The sequence below is a fragment of the Antedon bifida genome, chromosome 5 (assembly GCF_963402885.1).
Source record: "Antedon bifida chromosome 5, ecAntBifi1.1, whole genome shotgun sequence".
NCBI classification, from domain to species: domain Eukaryota; kingdom Metazoa; phylum Echinodermata; class Crinoidea; order Comatulida; family Antedonidae; genus Antedon; species Antedon bifida.
Window position 1 is genome coordinate 28,016,143 of NC_136230.1, and position 12,205 is coordinate 28,028,347.

The window sequence follows — 12,205 nt, forward strand, 5'->3', positions numbered from 1 at the left end:
ATCCGGTTATTGAGTAATTTCTAATAAAAGCATTGAGAAACATAGCAGAAATACTTGTATGGACCATAGCAGGCTAGTCACATGGTGGGAACACTTAGCATCTTGTTGCTTTTTTTTTTGTCGGCAGTTATATTTGGAATCTTTCTTTGTTTTTTATTATGATAAATAAACTTTAAATCCAATTAAAATGTTTATATTTATTACTTGTTTGCATGCGAACCATTGGTATTTGGAAAAATCGTTTAAAACCAATCAAAATACTTCACATGTGCTATAGTATCAGTGAGTATTAGTTGTTGTATTGTTTGCTTTGGGATAATTTACCAATATTTGTATTCACTTTAAACTGACTAGTTATTTTTAAAAATAATCTTTTCATTACAAAATTGTAATTTAAGAAGTTACTTTATGACAATCATTTTAGTAACATTATACACTTAAAAATGATCTAAAAATATAGCTATATAATTGTATGATAAGTAAAGTTTTACGTATTATATAATATTAACCTTGTTGAATAGCTATTGTGTTTAAAATCTTTAGTATACAAAGTTGTATAAGAAATAATGCCTCCTTGTTCTCCAACGTTGGACTTATTCGACAAGTAGTTTGTTTTAAATTTATTTGACTATTATATAAATATGTTTACCTTCTAGTTCCTTTATTAATTTTTACTTGCCTTTGTAATTTTGACTCTGTGAATCAAATTTGAAACTAAAAACAATTGTATACTAAAAAGTGTAAATTTTAAATAATTGTATTTAGGGAGAGACCATAAAGTGTCTTTTTTGTTTACTGAAACAATTTTTCATTATTACATAATTTTAGACACTATAACAATTTCAACAGAAGCTTAAATTTATTTGAATTTAGAAACTATTTAAACTATTTTCATAATGCAATATAAGATATTCTATTCAACTGTGAAAAGAAACTTATTTTATCATTTTTCATCAAACATCCGATTACTCCCATGTCAAATTGATTAAGATTCTATAAAGATAAAATTCACAAATTTTCACTGGCCGACCTATTTTTAAAGAATGCAATAGATTCCGGTAATGGACCCCCCTTTAGCATCTCTAACTATCTAATAAAAGATTTAACTTGAGCTAATTCCCATCAATGACCATGCTAACACATTCTGCCCTCACATGTGGACATAACCAAGGGGACATCTTAACAATTTGGCCCGTAAAATAATTCAAAATAGAAGTTTCAGGAACATTTACTATTCACGTAACATGTATCTCAGCAGATTTTGAGAAGAATCATATTTCTAAGAGTTTTTTGTTTTTTGTTTTGTTTTTACAGTATGTACTTTACCTTTTTTTTTATAGAAACAATTATTTTCCATATTACAAAATACATTGTACTCTACAGTACAATTAAACTTTACGGGAAAATCAGTTATTTTGATTACCTTTAAAATGTAAATAAGAATATTTTCCTTTAGTTTAAGAAATGAATTAAACAAATTAATTATATCTGTATGAGATTTCAGACAGCGTTAAAAATATTCAAAGACCAATTAAAAAAAAATTTTTTTTTACTTGTTTGAAAATAATGATAGTCTATGATTTTCTTACCTTTTTTATGAACTTAAAACATCATTACTAGTTTGCAAAGTAAATTTCTAGTACATTTTATTTTCCTAAATCTCCAATTTTTAATTATAAAATCACTGAGTATATAGTTATGCATATTTAATGTATCCTAACTTTACATAGGTGATCCCTAGGGTGGAATTACCAGGTGCCATTTGAATGTCATCTCAATATTAACCTGTTTAAAAGGTTTCATATCTGGAAAATGACACCATATCATCAAATTATAAAAGGACAAATTAAGACCAAGTGGCAACATTGTGCAATTTCCTTTAGAACTTCACCAGCATGGTTTATCGGCATGGCTCCCTCACTTACAACGAGAAAACATGTGAATACATTCTCGGGCATTATTGGTTTCCAGAAATGCTGTATAAATATCCTGTTTCGTTGTTTTCCACTCTCTCGTTCCCAGGAGGTTGTTACAAAGTGGTTAACATTAACACAACTGTAATTGTATCGTTTAAGAAATTGCTACAGGAACTACAGAATAAAGTACAAATAAAGCACTAATTTTTCTTGTGAATTACATACAAATTAATTCCTATCCTACTAGTGCTTTGTTTCTCAGACTCTTGTTTTTACAAAAGCTTTCAATCTTATTTGTTCTTATTCTTTGCAGCTTTCTCTAATGCAAAGTCTGATGTCCATATTTAGCTTGAATTACTTTATATACTCTGTCAATTCATATACAATAAATCTTTTTTTCCAATATATATTTTATTTTGCATGATTTGTTGTTTTTCTTAATTGTCTTTTCTTAAAATTTTGTTTACCTTCTAAGATTTCAAGCAGAGTGTTCTTATAAAAAGTGTGTATTTGCCCAGTAGTTTGATTATAGATTTGCTGTCCAATCAGTAAAGGTATTTATCCCTGAGTTTGCATTCCTGCTGGGAATACGCAAATCCACAGTTAGTATTATTGATTAAACCATCTGCTTTCATTTGGCTTCATAATAATTCAGGTTAAGTGGCGTTAATCTAATACAAATGATTTAAATTATTTGCATGAATCTAGTACATTTCATAGTAAGCAAATGTAGAAAGTGTTGAACTCTTGAAATTTGATTTTCTTACCTAAATTACCTAACCGAGGAGAAATTGCTTTATTTTGAATCTAACTTTGCAAGGTTTGAGCTTAACCTATTTCTTTTTCCCCTAATTTTTTTCCATAATTTTTTCCTTCTTTTCTTGTTTTGGCATTTAGACAGTTCTAGTTTAAAATAACATTCACAGAGCATTCTTTTTAGAACACAAAGTTTTGTATTTTTCATTAATGGTATAATTTGAAACTTTCTTCTTTTTTAAAAAATAGTTAATTAATTATTTCCAGATTTAATGTACCTTTATGTTTTTGCCTTTTTAATATCCTCAGCTTTTTTCTAGTGACTATTATATGAATTGAAAAGGCTGTCTCCATTATTATTTGTTGCTAGTGGAAAATATTCGTCAATAATACTAGTTATTCAAAGGAGAGCCGACATATTTCGGCAAGAAAGGGCCAACAAAATGTAGACTTAATTACTGTTATGAAACAAGTCTGATAATTACTATTGGAACAGACTTGGAATTAAACTTAGTTTGATATGAAAACAGCGAGCTGCTTTTTCTATACAGACATTTGTTTTTCTAGTTACAGTAATAACAAACATTCGTTTGATGAATTGATGGTAAAGTACATGGTCTTGGGCGCTTCACTTTGCCCTGGACTATGAAAACAAAAGAACTAAGGAAGCTATTAACAAACCAAGTGTATATGTTTGCAAATTGGTGTTGATTGAAAAATGTCAGAAAAATGGAGAAACATAGAAAATTTGAAAAACAGTCCACCAAACACTCATATATTAAATACATTGCATTATTGCACAATTGTGCTATTCTAGTGTGGTGGTCGCTATGATAAACCCATTGTAGCCAAATCTGGGTTTGAATAATAATGCTGTCACAGTACTGAGCCTCGTAATGAGTCTGGAGCGTGGGTGTGCTTGAAATAAATTTAATAGCATCAGAAATGTGATTTGTTTCTTGATTTATAAACAATAATAATATTTTGTAGATAATAGAATACAATACAAATCAAGTGATCAAGTTCATCAAATAATCTAAATATTTAGATATTATAACATAAAACAAGTTTTTCAAGAATATTTTATATTGAGCAAGATAATGCAGTTTGAAGCAAAAAGGATAATAAAAAAAAACCTCTAAGAAGAACAGATATTTAAAATGATTCAATACAAATATTAATCACCGTTCTTAAACTGACTTCTGTGAAGAAAAAAACAGTGGGAAAATTTGATTGTTAAAAACAAATTACCAAAACCTTTCCAAAAATTTCTTTCAGGATTTAGAAAAGAAAACTAACAAGTCATGCCATGTAATTCTTTTCTACCCATTGAAAGCATAATATTAACTCATTCATTCCATAATAAAAACAACAGTGACAAACATTTCCACTTGTTAATTAAAATGACAAATTTACCAGCAGTTTTTTCAGTTAACTTGGAACAACACGTATAGGTCAATAAGATCGCTTTTTTAAAACGCAGCTTGCGTTTCATTGCCTAAGTAACTACTGATCTGCTTTAAGCGGGGTACTTTTAGACTGGTGCTAAGACTTAAGTGTTTGTTGATTTGGTGACTTTACACCTGTGTTTCTTTTAATGTTTTTGTCCTACTTCTACACCCTTCTGAAGGTTCCTAGTTCCATCTGAGCCAAACCACCAAAAAAAGACAATAGATTTAGTGAATTGTGTGCGAGTAGTTTTGATGTACGAGATACTTTTGTTTATGTTTGAATTTAACAGACAACTTTAAGGTCTCCAGCAAGCATTAATTTTTTGTTGCTCTAGTCATTATTTATCTTCTTTTCTTTCTGTATAAATGTTAAAAATTGGGTTAATAACCTGTTTAGAGCATGGAGAGGTACCTGGTTTACAACATGCAAGCTGTCAAGTACATTATTGGGCATTGTTTAATTTTTAAAGAAGCAGAATGATGGTAATAGTTAGTAACCTGGTTAAAGGTACCTGGTTTATAGAAGCAGAACCCGGTTTATAGCTCCTCAGAACCTGGTTTATAGCATCTATTTTGTCATTTTGCAAGAAAAAGCATCTCATGATTTGCCAACTAATTTATTAGATTTATAGAAGATTTTACTAAAGAAAGAAAAGTGTGCTAGGTTTACCAAAGATTCTAATAGTTTAAACAAAGAGTGTTTTTTAGAGTAATGTTTCCTATTTTTTAAAAATTCAAAATTTTCCTATTTTCAAAATGATTTTAACATTGATTCAATGTTCAAAGATGTAATTGAAAGGTTTCACATTTTTTACGAACTATAAATGAGTATACTTGCAATACATCAAGCAAGTGGAAATATGCACTCATGTGGAATTATAACTAAATATTATGATTGTTATGTACTTAGTTTGTATCGTTCATGCTAAGGCAATAAAACTGTAATTAGCTTAAGTAACTGATAAGGGCAATAGTTTGTCCGTGATGTAAGCCATTAATTTTCTCTTGAACTTTATGGCATTAGAAAAACAAATTTAATTGTGCATTGATTATCACTAGAGGGTTTTGTCAGGGGCAACCGCCAAAGGTGGGTTAAAATGGGTTAAGCACAGTATGTCTGATCTAAAACAATTATAATCATTTTAAAGACACCCTGTGCGTGTTGGCCCTGATGGTAGGAGGCATGCAAAAGGTTCCAACGCAATCTAAGTTCACTTTAAAATAACGATATTGGCAGATTTGTCACGGAAATGTACGTACTGTAGACAAAACATTAATTGCCGTTGGTGTCCATGTGTTAAAGAATTTAAAACATTTGGATAATAATCTAGATGTGATCAAACGTTGATTAAGTATTGGTGAATTTTTCAACCTTAAGATAAACTAAAGTCTTGATGATACTAAAAAAAACACAAAACACAAAATTGAAATTTGATGAGTAACGTCATTATGACTTTCCAATAGTGTAAAACTCATAAAGTGTAAAACTCATAAAGTGTAATGGGGTCTCATTAATTATGATTATAAACCAAAATTCTTCTTTACATTTTTTTGCAAATTTTTTTTTAATCAAATGTTTCCTGTCAAGAAATGAACTGTGAAAGTGTGACTATAGTTTACCTATCTGAATTCTGATGCCCCAAAAACTCTCTCAAAACTGGACCTAGTTTTAAATTATCAAAGGTCCAAAAATATTTTTTGTTGTTGCTTCAAATCGATATGAAGACCAGACTATACAGACAATCAGGTTTGTTTGTGACAGAATTTCCGATTTTGACAGTTGGCTATATAATAATATATTATAATTTTGCTACACAAATTTGTTGTATTTATGTTGTTACTATCTGTTGAACAAACGATATTATAATTATAATATTTGGGTTTTTATCTTTTGTTACAGGAAGAAGATTATTACACATCCAGCAAAGAGGATCGATTTCGTTCATTTGCATCTTGTGAATATGATGGACAGATCTATATGACGATGCAAGATTTCTTGGAATCGATCACAGAGGAGAATCCTAGACGTAAGTTCTTGTTAGGGATCATTTCAACATTATACTGCAGTTACTGCAGTAACCACATTTTATTTACTATATACTATTATTATTTACAAGTATATCAAGATTTGTTAGGATAGTGTTTGTTGCAGTGAATGTATCATAACATTCTACATTGAAACAAACTAGGGTCATGTTACTGCAGAAAGAACTTGTTTACTGCAGTAAAGTAATCCCTTAGATGTGGTTTCAGAATCTCTTCACTTATTTGTGCCATTCTGTCTGTCTGTTGATCCAAATGTTTGGTTTTTTTTATAGAAAAGTACATTAGTGAGAGGAAGGTTAAGCTACTGTAGAAATGGGCTATTTTGGTGTTTTTTAAAAAAAGTAAATGTGGAAAAATTGAACTTTGTGAAAAACTGCTTCTAGAAAAATGTAGGTTACTGTATGTGTGAGGTAGATGCCCTGCCTGGGTTGTACTTTAATGTATAATTCTAACATTTATGGGGATTTTTATTGATACCATTTCAACATTCAGACCAATTTTATGAGATCTATTCTCCTCTTCCCTTAGATTTCCTCCAAATACCTATCATAGTTAAACTGTTGTTGTATTTAAAACCTACATACAAGATCAAGTTAAATTTATAATCCACCAGATACTAGTAAAAATTGGTGGAAGTTTTATTGTTATGGTTTTAGGTAAGCTAAAGTGTTAGAAAGAGATACAAAGTAAAATCCTAAAGTGTTTATTGTTTTTCACAGAGAATCATAGTACTTAAGTAGGCGATAATATAAGATTTAAGACAACAGGTGGAGGTAAGATGAAGGGAAAGGGGTTTTGTTTGATTGGTGGAATTTATAGATGATTTGTCAATCAGCTTCTCAGCCCACCAACTCCTACCAAATTAGTTGCGGAATTCTGCTATGCTATGTTTGCTTAATATTTAATTGACGGTGTTACCTGTATCTGATTCAAAAGTGAGTAGTAACTAGTAGTAGCTTGGCGAAAATATGTCATGTCAGTCTCATAGCTAGCTAGTAGGCCCTATAAACACTTACCATATTTTAATGTGTTGTTAACGTCCATATCGTCATGACACGGTTATTCATGTCTGAACACCCCTCCCACCTTCTCTGCTTTCAATTTGTTCACACTGGTCATAACTCTTGATTGTATATACCAAAGTTCAATGAAATTTAGTTATATTGCATATAGGAAAGGATGTTGATTGGTTATTTGAAACTGTTGGCTTGACATCCATATTTGATAAACAAGTCATCTTGATATTAAAAGCAAATTAAACATCAGGTGTGGCAGAAAGGTTTTTTAAAAAGTGCAACGCCAGCGTGGAAGATGTTTGTCTAAGTATATGTTGTGAAATAGAGAGAGGAGGTGAAAGAGAATGTATAGATGTCAACAAAGTTTAGATAACTTATGATATAAATGAAATGACTACAAAAGTACAATGATACTAAATTTGAACTTTTTGAACAACTTGTTTTTAGGAATATTTGGAAAACCAGCCCAAAATCATGCTTGCCCGGAGGAATAATCAAATATTAAAAAAAGGTTTTTACTTTTGAGAGGCGTTAAAACTTGCTACTTAATTAAATTCTTATTACAGTATAAAAGCCCACCTTTAATTTTATGCAGGAGATCCCAACCCTTCCCTCACCTAATGTAATACCTCACCATATATTAACTATCACAAAGACGTGGTGGGTGGGGAGCATTATACATTTGTCGTGAAATTAATTTACACGTACGGTAACTGACAGTTAAAAGTTGGCAAAAACAGTATGTAGTCTTATTGATGGGAGAACCCTTGATGAAGAGGACTAGTTCAGGGACTTGTCTGTGTGTGTTTTTCTTGGCACCAGTCTGTTCAGTGTTTGTTTGCTAAGATTACTCAACTTAAAGTGGCATGGTGATTTAAATTTGCTATATAAACTTATATCATTGTGAATATTGGTAGGTCATCGGCCCACTGACTACATTAAGACAATATTTCATCCTTTACATAAAATAACTGTGTCACAACATACCCTCGATGTGCGAATGCTCATTGTAAGTGTAGCTCATGAGGCGACAACTGTCAGACTAGTTTTTTTAGGTGACGATAAATGAGAGCTGTTATTCCTACAATACAAATCATTACACCAAGAAAGGTTTGTTTTACTTCCAATTTTGTTGTTTTTTTATGGGGAGGGTTGAGGGAATAGGGATGGCACCTGGTACTGTAGCAAGCAAACAAACACAAAAACTTCTTTTTCACAGGACTCATTTAAATTTGTACTGTATGATAGAAGTTTTTAAAAAAATTGCAAAGGAATTGAGTTCTTAAACAATAACAATTAGTAGAGTCTTTGGCTGATGAAACTTTACAATTGGGTCCTCTTCCAGCTCACCTGCTAAGGCTCTTAAACTTCAATCTAGCTAAACTTGAGCAAGCCAGATGCGAGAATGCTGCCAGTGGATGTCTGTGTCTTTTGATGGAGAAGACACATCGTATTAAGCTCTGTCTACACTATCAAACATGTTTGACAAAAAATGTGATGTACCCATATATACAATACAATACAATACAAATCTTTCTTTATTCTGGAATAGCTCTTTCAATACACAAGTACTGGTCTCCCAAGAGGTCCAGATTTGGAAAAAAATACAAGAAAAATAAAAGTAAAAGCTATATTAAAACTATGTACAATAGAAGTTATACAAGATGTTTAAATTCAACTTGACTAAGTGTCTCATAATTTTTACGGATATGTACATGATGATGTCATATCACTATCATATTTGAGCATATCACTACCATATTTAGTCACATCACACTTTTTTTTTCAAACTAGTTTGATAGTGATAGACAGAGCTTTGCGTGTGTGACAATCCTGTGAACCCCAAAAAGTGACTTCTTTATCAATGTCACATGTTAAGCTACTACTATTGTTGATATCCAGTATTTATATAAACTATTGACATGATCTCACTGGGAGTGTTAAGAACACAAACTTGATTTAAGTTTTATAATCAGCACCCGCTCACCCAGGCAAGTGTTGTTATAATCGGGTTTACTATGCGGCACTATTATTTTTTTCTATTCTATTTATGGCTTGATAAACCTTGGTTTGTGCACGTAAATCTACCTACTTTCACGTCGTTGTTTGTAACGTGGTGGTAGTGGATCATAAAAATTAGTATTAAACAATGCAACATAAGGATCTTACACCCAATTATTTTTGTAGAGGATGAAATAGGAACTGTCCTTTTATCGTTATAAGTCCAAATAGTAGGCCTACAGTATCCTTGGTACATAAAGTTTTAAATAAAATTCACCATTGTCTACCTTGATGCAATAATTTTTTTTATATATATTAACTATTGCTTCCTTGAATATTTACTTGTTTTCCAAGTAATTTGAATTATAGATACCATAGATTTTTCTAGTTCCTCTGTTTGGTTCTTAAGTTTCATCTTTACTTCCTTTTTCCAAATTCTGGCTACTTGAGTTACACCAACGATCCACTCGGATCACTTTACTTGAGCCGGCTATTTAGATCTTGAGCGTACAGCTAATGCTTAGCACCTGTTTTCCTGTATAATCGCTGCAAAACCACAACAATAATAATTATATCGTAAAAATATCTTATTACTTATTTTTGTTATCGAAACAAATTACTTAATGAAGACAACAGTGCTCGGATTGAAAACAAAAAGTAGATTTTTGTTTTTGTATTGATTAAATTTAATACAACTTCTGACTATAATGGTAATTGCGAAGGCGTTTCTAGGAGAATAGTATATTAATAGACCTGTATCCATTTTGTTATGTTTATCAATTAGATTCCTGGGCAGCGGGTAAAAACTGTCCTAATTCAGATAAAGACATTAGTATAATGAGAGGTTTCCCCTGAAAACAGGCGTCATCCTTGTTTATCAACTGTCAAGTCATAATTATATTCCATATTATTATCATCAGTACAATTGTTATTCATCACACAATCAGTTGCTCCAGAGCAAGGCCCAGAAAAAAAAAATTCAGACACTCTCTATCCTCAGTGTTTGGGGAAGGCCCTTAATGCCAATTTACATAGATGAGCGGTAATGGTAAGCGGAAAATTATGTGCTTGTCCCACATAGAACCTGTATCCGCTCAACCACCTGTCCGCTCCGCATTTAGTGAGTGGTCAGAAATAACATAGATTCTATATTTTTGTTTACCACTTATCGCTACCGCTTGTTTGTGTAAATTGGCCTTTAGGGTACCAAAACCAGGGGCCTTATGCCGCTGCATTACACCACTGCACACAATCATCTTGTTTTTCTTTCTTTAATATCCACTTTAATTTTGTTGTCAAAAAACCAGGTAGCTAACCAGTTGAATGACCTTATAATTGAATTATGAAAACAGATATGATTTTGTGGTTTGAAATTAAACCTATAGACTATTAACATCAAGCTGGTCAACATATGCTGACAACTACACTTTGTTCAAGAGACAATTGCATGTTGTTTAAAGTTATCATGCTTTTGTAATTACCATAATTTTCCATTTTTTTAATTGTACTACAGATAAAGAAACGATGGTCTGAAAATAGATTTTCCATATTGGTTTAAGGGAAAGAGTTATTTGACTTTTGTCAAGTGTATTTTAATTGAGAATGAATCTGTATAAAAGTAGCAAATGCTTTGAATAAAGATCTTAATCAAATTGCGTAGGCTTTTATATGTTTTTAGATAGTAATCACAATCTATTAATTTCCTCTTTGAAACTATAATAAAACATACATTCTAAGATTACGTCAAACCTATCACATTGTGTTTCTAAAGTAAAGCCTTCTGATTGGCTGTTTGAAAGTGACAGATCTTGCTTACAAGTTTCTGATTGATCATACAACATGTGAGGTCATCACTTTACTCTAAACAAGGAAGCTATGTGCCCCGAATCAGTATTATAAAATATTATCCATCTTACTGTAGCTTTTGTATTATTATGCATATATAGTACTTTGATACAAAAATAGATGCAGTAGGTGGTACTATTAGTAATAATATTATGCGGTTTTCTTTAAAAGGATTGAAGGTAGCTTCAATCTATGGCTAGTCCCATGTGGTCTGACTAAGACACAGGTTTTACAGCTAGCCCCCACTTCCTGTTAGCTACATTGAAATTATACCAATTTGCCTCTATTAGACCACAGATGGGAGCCGTGGGAAATATATATACATTCTGTGGCTAGCAAAAACATTGTTAGCTATAAATTGTATTCGTAATTAATTTATGATTTTGATATTAAAAAGTAAAAAATGGATTTTCAGATGTTTCATATAATATTTAAATTTAATTTGATGTTTCAAATTGAAAGAAAATTAAGTAAATCCTTAGAGAAGACGATAGAGCCGATATATATTATGACGTCAGATGCTTATAAAACGGTCTGAGAATCCTGTTGTATCATGATTAAGTATTACTAATAATAGTATAACGTTACATTTCTAATAGATTTATAGATTTGCTAAGGTTGTTTGAACCAAAAAGAAATAAAAGATATAATACTCCTGGGTCTCAAGATATCATGTGGTCAAAAGTTCTAAAGATATTCTCTAATTAGAATAAATTTGATTTATTGGGTTTATTACCTTATTTGGTATGTTGTCTAAAAAGTTTTTGATCAGGATATCAGCTTTCCTATCCCATTATTCAAATGAATCATATTATTTTCAATGAACTTGAATGAATTTATCATTGAGTCTGCTTTACGTCATCATGTTCTATTTTGTGAATTGATCGATTTCAGATTTTGTACTTAGTAGGCCCATCTGAATTGAAACTCATCTCAACTGACATACAAGTGCGTTGCAGAACTGATGGGAAACTCCTTACTTATCATAATGAATCTCCTCCTCTTTGTAGGTACTGTAATACCTATAATGTAATATCATACTTATTTTATCATTTTTTCTTTTTCATTGAAATTTTCTTGAGATCTTTGTTTCCACACTAAAATTTGAGCAGGTATTGAAGATTTCATAATAACATTCAGTGTGTATCTTAATTCAGTTTTTAGTCGGTATTCA

General features: G+C 31.1%; 1 protein-coding gene across 1 annotated transcript in view; it reads left to right on the forward strand.

Moving 5' to 3' along the window:
* The window catches only part of LOC144841879 (phosphorylase b kinase regulatory subunit alpha, liver isoform-like), a 104,817-nt gene that overhangs the window by 73,706 nt on the left and 18,906 nt on the right, over positions 1-12,205 (forward strand). Inside the window, exon 23 of the mRNA XM_078698156.1 lies at positions 6,024-6,150. Within this exon, the coding sequence (XP_078554282.1) occupies positions 6,024-6,150 (127 nt within the window). The remainder of the gene's footprint in view (positions 1-6,023; positions 6,151-12,205) is intronic.